Source organism: Falco cherrug, chromosome Z (assembly GCF_023634085.1).
Source record: "Falco cherrug isolate bFalChe1 chromosome Z, bFalChe1.pri, whole genome shotgun sequence".
NCBI lineage: Eukaryota > Metazoa > Chordata > Aves > Falconiformes > Falconidae > Falco > Falco cherrug.
The window spans coordinates 54718111-54737675 of NC_073720.1; the positions used below are offsets into that span (position 1 = coordinate 54718111).

The following is a 19565-nucleotide window of genomic DNA, read 5'->3' on the forward strand; positions in this document are numbered from 1 at the left end:
AATGTTCACACATAACATAACAATACAGATTTCTGAAATTTATGCTCTTGGTTTTCTTGTGTTTTTGACTGAATTTATGCTGTGATTGCGTACTATGCTTGGTGACTAGTATTTTAAATATATGGCATGTTGGAGTATGGGGTGATGCACCTATAAAGGGTGAAGACATGTCTTAAGTGCTTTCAGGAACACCACCATTTTCCACTTTTACAGTAAAACACAGAAACTGACCTAATTGTTCTATTGTAAATAAACTCTCTTGAAACCAAACTTATATGAAATGAATAGAATGCAGGTGCACGTAGGACCCACGATAATAATTTTGGCAGAAATTCTTTATATTTTTTTTACCTTTGTGCTTGTAGTGAGTGTTCACATTTTTTTCCATGTGTGAACAAAATTATGCTCTTCTGTTTTCACCTTCAGAATGTGTTTATTGACACTGCTGAATATATCTTTGGGAAGAAAAAAGGCTATCAAGACTCAGCTTTTGTGCTGCAGCTTTTTGTGTAAATGTTTTGTAATGGGAAAGTTGATGATGAAAATCAATGGTATTTGACAGGAGAATAAAATAGTAGACTACTTCCGTATGTTCTTTGAATTGATTTGAACTGTTGTCTCTCCACACCTACCCTTTGGCATGTATGAACCAGAACAGGTGGTGTAGAGTAAGGATTCTGTGGAATAACTAGTTAGGGGAAATACATGTAGGAGAAAAGCTACTGCCACTGTACTTAAAGGACTTCTCTAATGTAGGATTTGGTTGTTTGCTTTTTTAGTCTGTCTCCTGTTGTCCTCAAGCTTTTAAAATAAATTTAGAGAGAACAGAATAATACAGATGTATTTCTAGAGTATAAGAGAGAAAGGAAAGAAACTGTAGTATCTCTGTACCTATATTAAAAAGGATGCTCATATTAAAACCCGAACCTGCACAGTTCAGTTATTGATTTAAAATTACTTCCTTCAGGGACATAGTGTAATGCTAGTCTTGCTCTCATCCCTAATTCTGAAAGCAGACCACAGTCTTCATATATGTTGTCAGTGTTCACCTGCAGTCCTGTTTGCACATAGATTTATCAGAAGACTTAATCGGAACTACATTTATACAAGAAAATATTACCTACATACAGAAAACAAATATGTGTCCTGGAGGTTGGGTTTTTTTCTGGGTTTTTCTTGATTTATTGTTCAGTTTTGGTTTATTTTTTATTTTTCTTCAGGTCAGAATGTTTTTTAGATGTAGATGGGCCATCATGAAATCAACTTCTGTCACAAAGAGGCTTGCTTCCATACGTTGGTCGCAGCATCAGATTTTCTCGGTTTTTAATCTGGCTAGGCTGTGGGCCTTCCTTATTATAGCACAGTTACCAAGTTTCACCACTGAGGATTGCTTTGCACCAGCTTCATAGTCCACGTGTCTGAAGCCAGACTGTGTGCTTCAGCTGTTGACTTTTCTAGTGCTCCTTCAAAATCTTGCATTCTGTGTGTTGGACTTCACATTGCCAACTGACTCTTGCTAGCTCTGCAGCGAAATGGAGGTCCCTGATATGGTGTGTGTGTCCCCTTTGGTGTTTCCTCCAGGGATCAGCTATTTGATCATTTCCCCCTCAGCTTGTACAGTATGGCCTGGACAATGAGTGGCTCCAGTGTAAAACAGGACTTTTTTCAGGATTTAAAGCATTTAGATAGTTTTTTCCTGGAAACCTTTTGTAAGAGTAAATGGATGCTTTATTACATTTGTTACCATTAGAGGTCTTAACATTTTATCTGGTTAGGGATTAGTTGTTTTTATTCTGAGTAACTGGCTCATTGTGGTCTTGCTGCAGGAAGGTAATGTAACTTTCTAGGTATGAAAAGTGTCAACCCCCATAGCATTTTTTTGCTAATACTGTACAGGAAGATATAAAGACATGATCACATCTGTAATTAATCCTTCTTGTTCATGGATCCTCTTATCTCTGGTGTTTTGTGTTTTGTTGGTTTTTTTTTTTTTTTCTTCCCCTCCTTAGATCCTGGATATGAACATTTTAAGATAGCAGAAAAGTCCCACGGTAATTGGATCAAGTTGTATTTAGAGGGAAATAATTCAGAAATACTCTTAAATCTTGGCAAAAAGGTCCTGAAGCAATACTTGGAGGCTCTGAAGACTCTGAGTTCTTCACTAAGCAAACAAGTGGCACAATATGACATGTATTCGATGATGGTGGGGACCGTGATCATTATGGAGGTATGAAAGTATGTCTTTCTGTGACAAAGCTAAGTGCACAAACATGAAAGTTTCTGGGTTTTGACTACTTAGTGTAAACTCTTACTGGTCTTCAGAATTACTGAGTATGAACTTTCAGAGTTGGCTGACTTTCTGCTTGGGTGAGGTTAGTATCCTTTTTAAAGTATAGCTTGGCCTTATGGTTCAAAAGAGCTTTTGATATACACTACTTACATTTTTGTGTAACTAGTTACAATAAATTTGCAGATGTGCTGCAGCTTGAATTAGTCCCATATTAATTAGCCTTCTACTTTTTGAGTAGCCTTAATGCATTTAAGAAACCTCAGAAATCTGGTAAGTGAGTTCCTACCTGTTCCTTTTTGTCTAACAGTGAACCTCGCTGCTCAGAACAGGCAATACCTTGTGTGGGCAATTTTCACAATTCCAAGAATTGTTCTTTGTACTGATAGTTGTAGAGCCCTGAAATAAATATCTGCTGTAAGGTGCAGGGCTGCCACTTCATATCTCCTGTAGGAATAAGGATAAGATATCCCATGTCTGGAATTTTAAGTGGCTCTCTGCAACTGGTATTTTGGGCAATTCTCAAAATGCTGGAAGAATCCTTTGTGGTAATGCTTTGAGATGCTCAATGGATACTATGCCTGTATACTGAACTTTTATTTACAGAAGCTTGCACTGACCTTTTAGATGACACAAGTGTCAACTTTTTCAAGGATAGGCATTGTTCCCTAGGATGGAAATACATACTAGAAGCTTAATTTAGTCTTGCATGTGTGTGGTGCTGTACAGGACTGTGTAATTACTGTAGCACTGGTCCTGTTCAGTGCCTGGAATGACTAAGAGTACATGATCATCTGTTCAGTATTTGAGTCTCCTTTGTCCTGGCAGGGCTGTATGCCTCATGTTGTGTGCACTGTTCTCTGTGTAAACTACATCTGAAATGGCTTTCTGGTGGATGGCTCAGTGGGGTTTATCACTCTGCTAACCACTTCACAGGAGTTAGTTCAACAGTACCCATGGTAGATGAGATGGTAGATTCTGTTCCTGCTCTACAGATGGCAAATCTGGAGGTGGACAAAGCTCAGCACAAAGTTGAAGTCCTTCTGGGTTTTTTGGTTTTTTTTTTTTTGTTCTTTTGTTTTGGGAACCTACGCATTCAAGCTCTTGACAGTTGCTTTGGACCTGAAACCTGATTTCTTTTGCTTTTTTCCCCTGGAATGCAGGTGTTTACACTTTTTACAAAACAAATCTTAGGTATTTTACTCAATGTGCCTTCATCAAAAGAAAACATGCACCTATTAGCCATGAAAATTTAGGTTGAGAAGAGCTTGCTCAGCTGCACCGTAAGACTTGGTGCAAAACTACTGGGAATTTATTTTTTTTCCTTCAGTGCAGTACTCAAACTGCCTTGCTTTCCAAAAATCTTTTTGTCTTGATTTGTGTTTTTCGTGCTCACAGAGTAAAGAAGAATAGGGAATCTCACAGCTGACTTCAAACTACACTGTGCTATAAATGCCATTTATCCTGTATTTCAGATGAGGAGAATACATCTGGGACATGAATTGATAACAGTGCATTTACTCAAAAGAGCTAAATTTAGATTGTTAGTTAACGACAATGAAATAATTTTCCTAGCATGAGTGCTGTCTGTGTTTTAATTGTAAGTGCTGTGTTAAAAGATAAGATCTAAGCCAGTTTGTTACTGTGTAACCTCATATTTTCATAACCAAGTGAACTGTGTGAAGTTGAGTATGAAAAAGGAAGACTGTTGCAATGCATTGAATTTGTTTTGGTCTACTGTACTATACCTCACTGTATTTGGGCGGGGGGGGGGGGGGGGGGGCAGGGGGAGAAGTCTTTACAAGTGACAGTGAAAGATTACAGGTTGGCAGTCATCTGATGTAGTTGTTTTTATCCTGATTCGTTTTTATCTTTGCCTAGTACAAGCTGATTGAGCTCAGTGTAGTCCTAGCTCCATTTGTGCCACTTGCAAAGCATTTTAGCATGTGGCTGAATTTTCCCTTTACTTGTAAACGTTTATACATGGGTAGCAGAAATTATTAATGGTATTATTCATCTCCACTGCTACAGTTACCAGAGAAGAAACTTGGAATTCTGCCTGATCTGTGTGCAGGTTAGATCAAAGTGAAAGTATAACCAATAAATCAAGTTAAGATAAGGAGAGGTACAAAAAAACCCACTGGGATAACTCATAAGCTTGAAATGCAGCATACAGTTTTGTGATAGCGTGAGAACTTCCCCTGATCTGGGAAGCTATTTAACTCAGCAGGTTCTCTGTGTATGTTTGTTGTGAGATAAATTGCCCAGGACAGAATGTGTATGTAACTCTAGGCATCCACAGGTGACAAATGATGGGTCAAATTTGTTTGCTCAGGAACTATTTTGATACTGGGAGACAAAGATACTACTTTTGCAGGGAGTGAAGATCATGCATGTCATCAGTTACCACAGGTGAGGAGGCACATGATAAATTTATTAAACTCTGGTAACTTGTGTGTCCAAGCCCTTAATAAATTAAACCACCATCTTTGATTCTCCTATTCATATGGTAATATCTTATGGGGGACAAAAATCCAACGTAGTTCTTCACAGGTTATTTTTGTAATAAAGTATGTATACTAGCAGAGTGACATGGATGACAATGCTATGATTTTTTTTTTTTCTGTGAGTTCTCACTGTATGCTTTGGCTAACTCCATTTCTTTAAGTATTAATTTTCTGGTTTTTTCCAGGTTCTGCTGCTGCTTTTGCTCAGCATTCCAAAAGCTCTGAGCAGCCAGGCAGAATTTGAAGTGCCCCTCTCCCCTCCACTGTTCTCTCTGCTGTTTTACTTGATGTGTCTGATGCTGTGTGCGGTTCATGTCATTGTATGCACATCAGCAGAAAGTTTATGCTATTTCTGCAGCATGTCCTGGTTAACAGCAGTTGGAGTGATGATGCTGATTTCTGCACTCATGTGTGGTATTTTATCTGCCATTGCAAAGATCTTTGAGAATTTCAGACTTCCACTGAAGGTGAGAGCATGCATTAATTATGGTTCGAAATGTTTTGCTCTTTATGGCATACTTTCAGATAAAGTTTCATAAAATTCTTCTATGTGTAGACTTAAATTGTTATTTACAATGTAATTTTAATAATTTAAAATTGGAATTGAAATGTGTATTTACTGTGGTATACCTATTGCTGTAATGAAGATCATAGAAGTGATTATTTTCACATTACTTTTAAGAAAGGTTCTGGTGTAAATTATTTTGCAATCCTTTTTATGAGATCAGATTACACTGTGTACAAACTTTATGCTGTTACACAGTGGAGTTTCACAATTGCAATTAAAGCAAGAGGTATGATATTTTGCAGCATGTACCAGTGACAGTCAGTCCTTTCTCAAATACCACAGATATTAATGCTTTAAGGTATTTAAGGTATGCCAGTACCCTTTCTTATACTGGTATTCTTAATGCTTTTTTGAATATAGTTTTGAAACTGTAGCAGAGGGAGCAAAATTGATCTGTCTATTCTACTTTTTTTAAGTTTGAGTTTAAGAAATTGAGTTTGTTAAAGTCCTTGGAATGCTCAGAAATGTTCTCATTTGTGCAAGTAGTTACTTGCTATAAAGTCCTTGATGAGTTCTATTTTTGCATTGAATAGAATTCAGGGAATTCCAAGGAAATAGTATTTGCAATGTCTTACTCTTCTTCTGCTGTGAAACTTAGTATGCCAAGAGCTGTCAGTCACACCTTAAAATCAGCTTCTGGCCATTTTTTCTGAGGCTCGTTAGTTGTATCTTTCTCTCTGAAATCCAGTGGCTTCAGTGCTCGTGTTGCACCATTGAACAAAGCACTCTCGGTGCAGTACAATCCTTTGTCAATCTGGGTTTCTTTGAAGTATGTTTGTGGTTTTAGTACCATTTTTTATTGTGTGACAATGTGGGGCAAGTGTATTGCTTTAATTATAGGATGACATATTCCTTCAAGCTAAAAAGCAAGTTTTCTGACTTAGAGAAGTGTTTAATAACTGCTATATCTCATATAATTCAGAAAATTCACTACTCCTGAGTGGTGGAGATTAATATTTCACTGTGCAGTGATTTGCTGTAACTTAGTTTTAAATTTAAATTCACGTAAGTAAGACTGCTAATTTTTATTGTTCAAAGTATATCAGTTTATAATGTTTCTGTAATTTCTGAATTTGTGTTTCTTGGAAATGCAGCTTCTCTGAGAGAAGCCTTTGACTAAAAGTAATGCCTTTCTTTTCTGAAGACAGTTTGCGGTTTTTTTCCCTTTTCAGTTTTCTTCCATGCAATTCATTTTAGTGTATTGAAAGTGATTAAAAAAGGAATTATTGATAGAACATGGTGTTTCATTCTTATGTTTGTATTTATCAGCCTTGTAGTATTTAGGTGTGTCAATTGATCATTTAGATAGACTAAAGTAGAGTAACAAGTCAGCTAACAACATCTGCTTAATGAAATCAGAGAAAGGAGTTTCATATTGGGTATAGCTGCTAACAGAACAGTCTTTGTAAGCGTAAATCACAGGTTGCTTTTGGTACTGAAAATTTGTAGCGTTAATGTTTTGCTGCAAAAGCTACCGATGCTTGTGTGGGTTTTTTTTAAAGGCAAATAAAAGAAGGTTAAATTAATCAATGCGAATGGAGAAATCCGCTGAATAAGATGTCTATACTTTGGGGGGTGTTGGTCTTTAAATGGACTCCTTTCACTTAGGACCTTTATTAGCTCTCTATGTTATTGTAAACGAGGTAGAAATTATTCTTAGAAAAAGTAAAAGAATATGGTCTTGAAATAATAATTAATGATCCAGTGTATTCTGTAGAAACTTCACATGTACTTGCTGTGCAATGATAAACAAACACAACTGTGGAATACAAGCTCATTTTTCATCTTGTTACCAGTTTTTCTAATTTTAGCAAACAGTAAGAACATAAAAATGACTGTCTAGACCTGTGTAAAATTTACAGGCATTCCACTTCAGCAGAGCTGAGAGCAATGACAACGGATTATGGCTTTCTCCTCCAGGCTGACCCATCTTTCTTACATGTCTAGAGACAAGTTAATTCCTTGTGACACCCACTACTGTAGGAGTAACTTTAAAGTAACATTCTATGATCCGGGAAAAATGCTTTCCTACTAGGTCAAAGAATCTAGGAAGATGCTGCTATTCCTTGGCTATTACTAAATTTAGAATAGTCGATTACCAGGCACTGGTTGACAGGTACAAGCTCTGCCTTTTTAGTTTGACCTGAGTCTTAGTGTTTCATTCCCATCTGTTCTTGGCATGTTTTCATCCTTGTTAGTGAGACACAGCTGCTGTTGTAAACAGCTTCCTGCAGGTGGCTTGTATATTGCTAATACAGCTGCTCTGTCAATGATCACAGCAGCAATTGCAAAATGTCTCCTGGTGTTCAAAACTTGACTTGGGTAGAAGGGCTTTTCTTATGAAAGGAATTAATTGCCAGCTCCCTCATGGAGGCAAATAATTTCTCAAGGAACACACAAAAGGAAGCACCGATATAATCCATGATGTTCCACTTTTAGAATGAATTTTTCTGAGGAACTTCAGAGGACGAAGTTCCATTTCCATACTGATAATCTGTTGGCCATTTCTGATGATTCCACCTAGTCAGCTATGCCTAGGGTGTATGGACAGAAATGTGGGTGAGAAATCTTTATCTATCCTTTCTATTTCAGTTGTTTTCCTTCCCTCCCCTGCTTTCTCCATATGTCTGCCTTTGAGGACAAACTGAGCAAAACTAGACAAACTGATTAGAAATTACATCTAGGATATTGTTTTGTATGTTTGCCTCCAGCACCCCACATTCTGCTTGTGAGATACCTCTGCAGGTGGACCTTTCTCCCTGGTTAATGTTGGGACTTTTGATCTAATCCCCTGTTGCTTGAAGAAGAATGTTTCAGCAGCAGCTTGTCTCATTTTCCTTTTTGATACCAATTATGACACCATCTGGACAAGAAATAGAAAAAAACCCTTTAATTCACAAGTGAAATTTGTTGTCACTGACATTGCCACTTCTGTCATTTTAGGACAGGGATCACTTAGTGTCTTTTGAACATGGAGATGTGTATTTTCACGTTGCCTTTGAAAATATCTCCATTTGGATGTAATGGAGCAGTTACCAATTCAAGCATTTCCTGTTCAAACTAGAAAGGTGGTGCATATGTGTTTTCTGGAGTTTTACCTGGCTGGGACCTCAGGACATATCAGCAGATGATCAGATCCTCTGTTTCAAGTTGATAATGCATGAATGAGTAGGTTTTCAGCAATGTCTTCCAGGAGGTTTGTGTGTGTGTTTGGTTTTCCAAGGCTGGCACAGGTAGAAATAAAAAATAGTGGATTCTTCATCCTGGGTCTGTCTGTGATCATATTCCTACCTGAGGCATATCTGAAAATGTGGGAGGCTGAAGCATGTCTTATGAAGGCAATAGTAATTCTGGTTGAGGCAGACATGACTTTGTATCCAGACCTGTAGAAATCCATTTTCATTGTCCTATCTTCAATCCTGTTCCATAGGTGACTGGATGTATGTCTCATCAGTCAGAGAGGCACTGCTGTCTCTGTTCAAGTTCCAAAGCAAGTCTGAAATATTTTGTAGGTTTAGTTAGTAGGTACCTCCATTCCAGACATGTATAAAAGCAGTGGTCTGGATTTGATTTACATTTTTCCTAGTCTCAGGGCTGTTGCAGAACAATATGGTGTTTTTGCAGGCGGCTGCTTGTACAAAGATAGAGCCTGGAGAATGTGAAAGGAGCCTGGATAATCTGGTGTTCCTTGCAGTGTGGATGTCAGAGGTTATTTACTGGTAACTGGGGCATACACAGTACAGTTCACAAATGTTCATGTCCCACCTTCCATCCCCTTTTCGAATAGAATACCTAGACTTTGGGGGAGGAAATGGTTGTCTGTATATACTGTGTGTTGATCTTGAAGGGACATCTGTGAGTTAGGAGTATTACTTACGCTAAAATATCTCAGAATCCAAGTGTCTGTGACCTGTGCATCTCCACAGCGCGAATCTATGTATGGGCTCCACTCCTGAAAGAGCCCTGAAGCCCTGCTCTTCTGATGGCAGAAGTAGAATCCTGAATCAGGGTCTTGCCGTTTTAAAAAGCTAATGGGCTTTTCTAAGCTCATGATATGTGATAAAATGTAGGTATTTTAAAAGGAGTTGAGATAAGCTCTCCTGTTAATGGCTTCAGAGCTTTTTTCTTCAAATTGTTTCCGTTCACATCTAAAGATTTCTCTGAAGTGCTTCTCATTTGTAATGCTTTTTTTTCCCACTGTGGCTGAATATAGAAACTGATTACCAAGTTCATGAATTTTCTGAAGACCAGTGCAGGCAGTGTTAGCATCTGCTTCCTGACTGTTATTTATAGTTTCTGATTACTATGTTTCTAGCAGTGCCAGTCCCTTCTTTTAACGACACTTTAGGCTTTAAATAGTTCTGCAGCCCTTTATGATTTCCAGAAAATCTACAAAAAATTTAACTTGTTGTTCATAGCTTCATTCTAATTGCTTGGTAGTTGACTTAAGTGCGGTATTTACTACTACTAGTTGTGTGTTTTTTCCCTATTTCTGATAGAGATCAAAACCAATAGGTTTTTGAAAATAGAACACAAGTTAAAGTTTATCAAATACAGCTTTTGATAACTTATGTTATGCAGAATTATAGTGGTTTTTTCATTATGTAAACAGTGTTCCTCTTTCTCTCTATTTTAAAATACCCTGTTAATTTAAAAATATTTCTGGTTTTTCTCCTCTGTGTGATATTCTTACTGAATTGAATAATGAAACATATTTTTATGCAATTATACCTAAAAATCTTACTGCATTTTTTGACCTGGGGGTGGGGGTGGGGGGGTGGGGAAGGGTGATGGATAGTGCCTTTACTAGGTAGCTTTCAAAAATGATCCCAGACTGCTGTGAAAATGTAGAAGTGTGGTCTGTAGTAGCCTGTCATAGGAAAGTTATCATCATTGGGAGTGAAGACTAGGTTCAGGGAGCCCAAATATCAGAAGGAAACAGAATGATTAGTATTTCAATTTTGGGCGATGGTGAGCATGGGAATTAAAACATTTATCATCTGAAAAGTGATTGTAAAATTCCTCAGGCATCAAGTATGGATGGTTAATTTTGGGGAGAAAGAGGTTTACTCTCAGCCATGTAGAAGCCACATAACTGGAATTGGATCCAGACAATTTTGTTTCTACAGGAGTGAAGAAAATGTAAGTTTCATAGGCAGAGATGTATATATTCCATTATTTACCTACTGGCACTTCTGCAAGCTAGCAAGGTGTGTTCAAAGATAGGGCAAAGAAGTCAGTTTCTGTATTACTTAATTAGTAATGCTGATACATCAGATGTTAAGGCTACTTTGGCTTGGGAGATTATAGACTTAAACTGGAAGCCTGGCATTTCTGCATTTCTAACCCAAAGATTATGTATTAAGTTTGTTTGCCAAGATACTAGTGCGAGTCATTGGAGTGCCTGCTGAGTCCCTGAGAGCTGGACATGTTCAGCAGCTAGAAAGAGCGAGCTGTGTGTATCAGAGTAGGACCTACATTTCTGTGCCCGTAAACTAGATCTCAACTAAGTACAATGTAAGTAACCTAAGGTCAGGCTGTATAAAAACTGTAATGATGGCACTTCTAATAAGGCACAGTTCATATATGAGGGATTACCAGTAAATTTAGAAAAATCTGATGAACCTATTTTCAGTATTTCTTAGATCATCAAGGCTCAGGAGATTATAATTTGCAGGATAATTTTTCATTTTGCATAGTGACTAGCTCTGGTCTGAAATGTGGTTTGTCAGTGAATGCCATTGGACTTTAATCCTTTGATATGAATATAACAGTAATTTTTTTCTCTTTTCACTGGAATTGCGAGAGTCAGACAAGCAGATGGGAAATACAGATCTGACACTGGACATTTTGCACTAATGCCATCACTTTCCTGAGGCTTCTACATGTTCCCCATTGATAATACGTCACTTCTTCAGTTTTCATATCAGGGCTGACAGCAACCAGATACAAGAGAGCAATCCTTATATAGATCTTATGTTATGTCTTATAAAGAAGACAAATGAATTGTATTGAAGACTCGTTCATTGTCATTTGTTAAGGATCTCAGATTCCTTTGTCTCTGCAAGCAGATGGTGCTTATGTGCTCACTCATTATTTAGTTAGTGAAGATTTTTAAGGTCAGCATGATGGAATTATTGGAGTTTAAACTTTCTGTAGTTTAGTCATGTACTGTTCTTGTCTCATCTTCGTGAATTTCATGGTCTTTGGTCTCTGCATGGGCTACCTTGTCCTTTTGTTCCAAATACCAGCTTATAGTATTCGATTTTCAGAGTAGAGTACTAAACAAAAAGGAGTGGTCCTTAGAACGCTAAAAAACTTCAAATGGTAGTAAATTTGTATTGGGCCTGGGCAGTTTCTCAGATGATGACTGTTCTTGTGCTAAGTGTTTACTGTTTTTTCCCTCATTATTGTTGTGTGACCTCACGGGGACTTTTTTGTTGCTTTTTTTGTTTGTGTGGTTTTGTGTGTGTGTTTTTTTGTTGTTGGGGTTTTTTTCTGTGGGTTTTTTTGTTGTTTTTTGTTTACTGAAGTGACTGGCGTGATGTATTTCTTTAACAACACAAGAAAGGGAGAGGATGTGAATAGGTGTTAACTTTAACTGTACCTCCTGTATTCTTTCTCATACATCTTAGAGAATCTTGATTTTTGCAAAAGCTGTTTTCCTCAAAGCAAAATTCCAGATAATGTTAACTAGCTTCTTGCATCTAGTGTGTTTGTTGTCCTCTCCATGTTATGTGGTCTTGCTTATTGAATAAAAAGACGTATGTTGCTGTCAGTAAATCTTAAGCATAAGTGAAACTTGCATCTAAGATGCTCAGGGATATTTCTGTTTTTTACATCTACTTTCTTGTTACCTGCTCTAGTGAGTTTCTATATTGTTCTAAGAAATGATTTTGACAGGTCAGGAATCATGGTACACTGTTCATCTTTGAATGTGAGTATGTTCTCTGTGCAATTTGTCTGTGAATATTCAAGGTGTTTTTTTAAAATTTGTTTGTAAGGTCAAGTGTAGGAGAGGAGGATGATAGGGTTGAAGCGTGCAAAGAAATTAATGTGAAAATAGGTTCAGAAATCCTTGTTCTGAGGCATGCAGTGGTTTTGATTTGGCTTTTAAGTTGTTTGTCAGATGTTTAAAATATCAATTTAAGAGATAGTCTGTGATATTCTGTAAGAGGAAAAATTAACGAGAAAATAAAACAGTAAAGGATGATTTTTTACAGTGTCTTTTCCAAAATGCAGTATGTAACCCTATGTATTAAGGTATATTAGGAAGCCCTGCTGGCTCCAGTAGCCTCTGGGGCTTGGGCATTTGTCCTGCCTGGCTGCTGGAGCCCAGTTGTGCATGCCCAGTCTCAGTCCTTGTCCCTACCTCTGGCTCAGACTTTGAGGAGAAGTTGAAGAGGCTGATGTCCCTCCAGTCAGTGATCCTGTGATCTCTCACACATACCGGTGCACGCTCTGGGCCCTCTGTAGATCTGCATCAGCAACCAAGCTTGGTGATCCATAGTTGCTTTTCCCATTACCAGCACCCTGACTTCTCTTTGCACTCTGATCCCTCCAGCTGCTGGAACCTCGGCACACGGTCCTGATGGCCTATGGTCCTCACTCTGCTCTCTGGCATGTGGACCTTCACACACTGCGGTTACTGGCACTGCAGGCATGTGGTTCCAATGACCCGTGATCCCACTCCAGTTGCTGGTATTTGCTTTTACTCGATCTGGTCTCAAGTTTCTGGCATGTGGGCTTGTGCCCAGTTACTTGAAGTGAGACCTTGGAGCCCCCATGGGTGGGATAGAAAGTGGAGGTCACAGAAAGGTGGTTAGGGGAGGATTTGATAGACAGGGTAGACCACTGTGACCAGGCACAAGGCCCAGTGAAAGGAGTTCACTGACTGGCGTCTGCTGGTGCATGACCCTGGCCCCTTCATCCCTGCTCCTCTCAGGTTGCCTCCCGCCTCCAGCCTATCCCTCATCACACCCTCTCCCTCGCTTTTGACACTTTCCTGAAGCACTGCTTAATGAGTTTGTGTAGATTCAGAGGCACCATCAGGTATCTGTAATACTCAAGTTCTGTCACTTCCCCCTTATCTGTTACAAAGTCCAGGCTGATGCTCTTCAGAGCTGGTTGCTTAATGGACTGCCAATTAATGGCTGAAGAGTTTTGGTCATCTTTATGATCTCCCTTCCTGCTTACTTACCAGGCTTGTGTCTCTGTGTGGTCTTTTAGTGGCTTTCCCTGTTACTTTGTATTCCCCGTGAGCAGAAAAGGTCCTTTACCTGAGAATGCCAATGAACCAGCTGCTCTCACCTTCCGCATGCCCTTATGCTCTCTTTTTAGCAGTATCATTGAAGGCAATGATGATGAGGCAATTCCGAGTAGCTGCTGTGAACAGGAAATTGAGCTAGTGGGGGCATTAGACAAAGAATATTGCGGTTTTAGATAGGCACAGCGTGTGAAGTAAATAATAGATGGGTAATGTTTAAAGTGGATTTTATGATGAAAGACACATTTCAAGCTAAGCAGGGTTAAGGGGTGCCATCAGACTGTCTGCAAGCAACTTTTGTTAATTTGATTAGTGAAGGCTGTCACTGTACTGAGTTGACAGTAGCATAGATTTAAACTTAGAAAATTACCTATCGTCTGTATCTCAAGTTTGATCTCTGCAGGACTTCTATTTTTACTTCTACAAATGTGCAACAGGGAGAGAGCTTGTGTCGAATCTTCTGTGACAGAGTGGTAGGGAATCTTAATGTGTATTGTTGTGATGATTATTCATGGAGAAATTTTTTCACTAACACATTGTCATTTTAAAAAGTATCATTATGTTGCAATGCTAGCTAAATAGGCTACACTGAAATGATTCTTTTATAAATTTTTGGGATTTGTCAAGCTAGAAATAACATGTCTCACTGTTTATTTTGTTTTCTTAGAGGAAATGGCTGTAACCACAGTATAAATGCTTAAACAAGTGAAATCTTTGTATGCTTTCACCACTGCTATATTTTTTTGTTTTGTTTGCAGAATCTGGTTGTGTCCAGTTCCAGCTGGTCAGAAATAGATGTGCTGATTCTGGCTGGAACAATTGGCCATGTTTTGAGTTTAGGGGCAAGCAGTTTTATAGAAGAGGAACATCAAACCTGGTATTTTCTTATCAATACGCTTTGTTTGGTGCTGTGTCAGGAACTTTGTAGAAATAATTTTCTTCTGAAAGAATGGGAACCTCACCATAGCACCACTATGAAACAAAATTTTGATAGTGTCGGGGAAGCCTCTGAGTGCAAGAATATAGACATTCCAGCAGCAGGTAATTCGAAGCTGAGCAAGGCCACCTCTTCGGCTGAATTCATAAAAGGATCAGATAAGTGGATAAGCTTAGCAAGTCCATGGATCATCCTTATTTGCTGTCGGCTACTTCGATCCTTGAATCAGACAGGCGTCCAGTGGGCTCATCGGTCAGACTTTGGACATTGGTTGACAAGGTGTGTATCAGATTTATTGTCATATTTTCTGTCTTATTTGAAAACTAATGTATGTTTCATTTGATTAAATAAGTATACATTTTTATAGTCTGTTTAGAAGAGTGCTGCAAACAGTGGTAAACAGTGAAGTAACATAAGGAGTTCTTCACTGCTATTTCATGCAGAAGTAATTCCTCGTGTACTATCAATAGTTGATAATCTTTGCCCTGCACCATGAGTTATCTAAAGTTTGGGAAATTAAAAGTTAGTTAACAGAACTAAACCCTTGAAATTAGGGCAGAAGGTCCTGCTCAATTCCAAACTTCGTAAAGTTGCAGGAGAAGATGCTGTATGTAGAACTCTTCTGTGTCTATCACAGACACTTAACCTGCGGGTGGAAAAGTGAAGGAATTTTTCAAGGATAGTATGATAAACAGGAAAGGGAATTTTTTACAACTTGAAGTACACTGGAGAGGGGCTTCTTTTTGTAATACCTTCTAGCATTGTGTAGAAGTACAGTCATTATTCAGTGATAAGAAGTACTTGATATTTGAACTGTCTTCTGTACTTCAGCTGGTGGATGGAGAAGCAATACCTTGTGGCTGACTGAACAGGGTTTTGCAGACAGAAGGTGGGAAGGCTCTGCTGTGTAAGATAGATTTCTTGCCAGTACCTTACAGCGTGTGGATGAAATATCATCATTCATTAAAAGTGACATGAGCAAATGAACTAATATGAGACTTGTTACTTATTGGCAGCCTCACAGATAAAATGTTAATTGCTGTGACAGGCATGAGTGGAGAAAGACATGAGTTATTAGGGAATTTATTGCATTATAGCAATTGTTCTATACCAAAGCTTTCACCATGCATTCCTCCTCTTGTGATGAGGTGAGGGATTGAGGGCGGAATGTCATATTCCCAATGATAATTGGGAGTTATCTCACATGATAGAGAACTCTTTCATTATGAGCTAAGCCAGTGTGTGAGCAGGATTAGTGTGATCCGATGCCAGTGGGAGGTTTTTTATAATTAATCCTGAACATCTTCCAAAGATGTATTAGCCCAATAACTTCCTAAGAAAGATGTCTTCTTCAGGCTGTCAGCCCTTTTCTTTGGAGTGTACTAGTGCTACAGTGCCACGAAACAAGGACTTGATATTCCTGAAGCTGAAAAACTGCATTTGTTTCACAGATTTCTTTTGCTTGTATGATCCCCCATGAATGGTTATGGACACTTGGAAATGTTACTAGCCTTCTAAAAATTGTGTGTGCATGCCTGGGTGTAACTTTAAAGATCCTGTCTTGGTTAAGCATGCTCCCACCTCTGATTTCCAGGTGCTAGCTATGCCAGTACAGCAGCAAAACCTGTTGTAGTCTTGGGCTGTGGGGTCTCAGGGAGACAGCACAGGTAGAACATAGTCTACAGCTAGAGCAGGTGTTCCTATGGCTTCCTGATTCATAACAAAACCTGGGAAATCCTGTGTGCCAAACCCTTAACACTGTTGCCTGTGAGGAGCTTCCAAGCAACCCGCTCAGGTAAAGCAAGGTTCTTTACTTTTGTTCTGGCTTAGTCTTTTCTTTAGTTTGTTGGGGAGGGAGCGGGGAGAAGGGAGGGAAGAGACTGTTTTTGTGTTTTATTATTTCTCCTGTAAATTGGATATCAGAATCACAGGATGGTTGAGGTTGGAGGGGACCTCTGGAAATTTTGTTCAGTTCTTCTACTCAGAGCGGAGTGATCAGGAATAGGTTGCTCAGATCTTTGTCCAGCTGGGTCTTTGATATTTCCGAGCATGGAGACTTCACAACTATTCTAGGCAACCTCTTTTTCTCGCCCCCCGCCCCCCATATTCTCATTTTGTTTAAACAGAAATTCCTTTGTCTCCAGTTTGTGTCCATTGCTTCCTGTTTGTTCTTTTGCTGGGCACCACTGAGAAGAATATGGCTTCATCTTTTTTTAACATCCTTCAGCTCTATAATCAGGCTGGTAAGATTCATACTGAGCCTTTTCTTCTCGAGGCTAAACAGTGCCAGTGCATTGAGCTGCTGCTTGTATGACAGATGCTCTAATCCTATCATAATTTTCATAGTGCTTCACTGCACTAGTTCCAGTATGTCTGTAGCTTTTTCTGTACTGCATAACCCATAACTGGACCAAGGTCTGAGCACAGGGGAAGAACCTTCCTCAGCCTGCTGGTGACATTTTTTGTAGTACAGCTCCAAGTGCTGTTGGTTATCCTTGCTGCAAGAGCACACTGCTGGCTGATGATCAACTCAGTGTCCACCAGGACACTCAGAGCCACATCTGAAAAGATGGTTAGCCCCAGTCTGTTGTGATGTGTGTAGCTATTTGTTCCAAGGTGCAGGAGCTGTTTCTTCCCTATGTTGAAGTTCGTAAGGTTCCTGTTGGGACATTTCTCCAGCCTGTTGAGGTGCCTCTGGATGGCAGCAGACCCACCTACTGGATCAGCCACTCCTCCCAGATTTGTGTTGTGTGCAGACTTGCCGAGGGGGCACTGTGCCCCATTGTCCAGGTCATTGATGAAGATGCCAGTGTCGATCCCAGTGTCAAGCCCTGGGGTTGATCCTTCGTGGCTGGCCTCCAGGTCACAACCCTGTGAGCCCAGCATGTGAGCTGTTTTCAGCCCACCTCACTGTCCACTGTCCTAGCCTGGGCTGCTTCAGTTTGCCTGTGAGGATGTTATGGGCGATGGTGTTATAAACCTTGTTAAAGCCAAGATAAACAGCATTGGCTGCTCTTCCACTGAGCTAGTCATGTCATCACAGAAATCTGTCAAGTTGAGTAAGTATTATGCCCCTTCATAAAGCCATCACAACTCTATTATTAAAGCTGTCTGCCTCCCCCTTTAGTAAGGCTGAAGTACAGCAGCTAGATATCAAAACCAAAACTTCAGAGTTTTTTACAATGAGGTGCTCCATGTGCTTCCCCATCAAACTGTAGCCTCATGTTGGGTGTATTTCCTTGGGTCTTGAAGCAAGAAGAGGAAAGGTCCTACAGCTATAGTCTTAGGCTACAACTGCTTGTTCAGCTATAATAGTATGTTAAAGTTTCTCTTGCATTACAAGGCAAGTTACCTGCTGTTTTGCTCCTCCCCTCACTAGCCCTGCATTTTACCAGCACAGCTGTTGCTTTGTTAGTATGGTGAACTAAATCATTGAATAAATGTGGCTGGAAAAATAACCCAAGATGGCGTGGGAAACTTTTGATGTTCAGATGGATCACTTCCCAGTCTGATTCATCATCCAGCTTCACAGGCAAATGAGCTGGCTTAGGAATAGGAATGCGGGAAAGGAAGAGTGTGCAAGCCAGCACTGCTGCTGTTGAAATTCCTGTAGAAATGAAATGTGGAAGAAGAATCTACATGTTTTGAAGTGCTGCAGACATAAACATTTTTTTCTTTCTGCTGTTGTCAAGCATTCCTTACAAAAACTCATTTGCCTTTCAAATCTGATTGAAAAAGAAGCAACTATTCACAAACTTCTACTTTTGGGGGCTTTACAATGATTGTGAAACAGTGCAGAGTGCCTTGCCATGGCAGGCTGAGAGGATGTGTCATTGGGGCTGTAACTACTTCTGCTGTGTTTAGGGAGCAGGTGAAAGAGCAGAACCCTGGCAGCCCTGGCACAGGTTGGCTTGGCCTGTTGTGGAGCTACATCCTGACTTAAATCAATGGGGCAGTTTTTAGCTTAGCAGTAGAATATAATAATGTCACCATGCTGTCCTATACTTCAGTTGCTTTATAGAGTTAAAAGATTGCCCAAAGAGCAGCATTTGAAGTGCATGGTTTTTGGAGTGATGGGATGTAGGTGAGTTCTTGGGTCTGAAATGGTTCACTGGACAAGGTTTGGAAAGATCAGTCAACGATGCAGCTAAATCTTTGAACATCCTGTGGTTTGTAGAACATCTGTGAATTCCTATTTGGCAATCATGCTTGCATTTTCTTTGGTTGGAAGTTTTAACGTCTGTTACTTCTCTTTCACAAGAGAACAGGGTGGTAGAGATGTCTGTTTCCCTAGTGTTTTGATCAGGATTGAGATGATGTGTTTTCCTTATAGCATAAATTAAAAGTTGGTGATAAGCTGAGTTGCATAAACCACTTATTCCTCTTCCCAAAATGCATTGCTAGTCTGAAAGGTTGATTGTTAGTCTATTTTTAGTATGTGTTTAATTTGCATAGTTGTGTCTTAATAGCACATTTTTTAGTAATAAGAAATAAGAACCTTACTTAGATCATGTGTACCCTTGTTAGTTTGAGTTAAAGGCACTCAAGCTTTTTCTAGCCAGCCTTCTATTTTGTCTCTTAAGGTAAACTAATAAACAAACTACCCTCTTCCCCCCCACCCCCCCCACCCCCCCCCCACCCCCCCCCCCCCCCCCCCCCCGCCGCATTTGATACAATTATTTAAAGGACAAAAGGAAGAATTTGAAAAACAGAGGATGTCAGTTAATCCTAACAAATAGTTAGCCAGACATGGCCTTGGGAGAAGGAATAGACAGCATAAATATGTCAAGCTAAGAAATAACAAGATAAGCTCAAGAAGAACCAAATGGTTAGTGAGACCAAACAGAAAATTACTGGAACTGTGTGTGAACTGTCCTAATTAGCAGACTAAAAGATCTACCCTCAAGGAAAGAAAGGCCCCTACTAACAAAGCCCCCTCCTCACAGAACATACTTGGTAAAAAAAAGAATCGGTGAGAATTAAGTGTGACTAAACGTCAT

At 39.4% G+C, this 19565-nt stretch overlaps 1 protein-coding gene across 7 annotated transcripts in view; it reads left to right on the top strand.

The window, feature by feature from the left end:
• Positions 1-19565, top strand: part of PIGG (phosphatidylinositol glycan anchor biosynthesis class G) — a 98624-nt gene that overhangs the window by 19154 nt on the left and 59905 nt on the right. For 5 of the 7 annotated variants that reach the window (XR_008730166.1, XM_055698550.1, XM_055698551.1 and 2 more), the window contains 3 exons: positions 2010-2227; positions 4980-5261; positions 14387-14844. Coding sequence is in view for 5 of the 7 variants with exons in the window: in XM_055698550.1 (XP_055554525.1) it covers positions 2010-2227; positions 4980-5261; positions 14387-14844 (958 nt within the window). In the remaining 2 variants the exon portion in view is untranslated. Of the gene's footprint in view, positions 1-2009; positions 2228-4622; positions 4700-4979; positions 5262-14386; positions 14845-19565 lie in introns of those variants that run through there. The other 2 variants (XR_008730167.1, XM_055698554.1) reach the window with 2 other exon arrangements.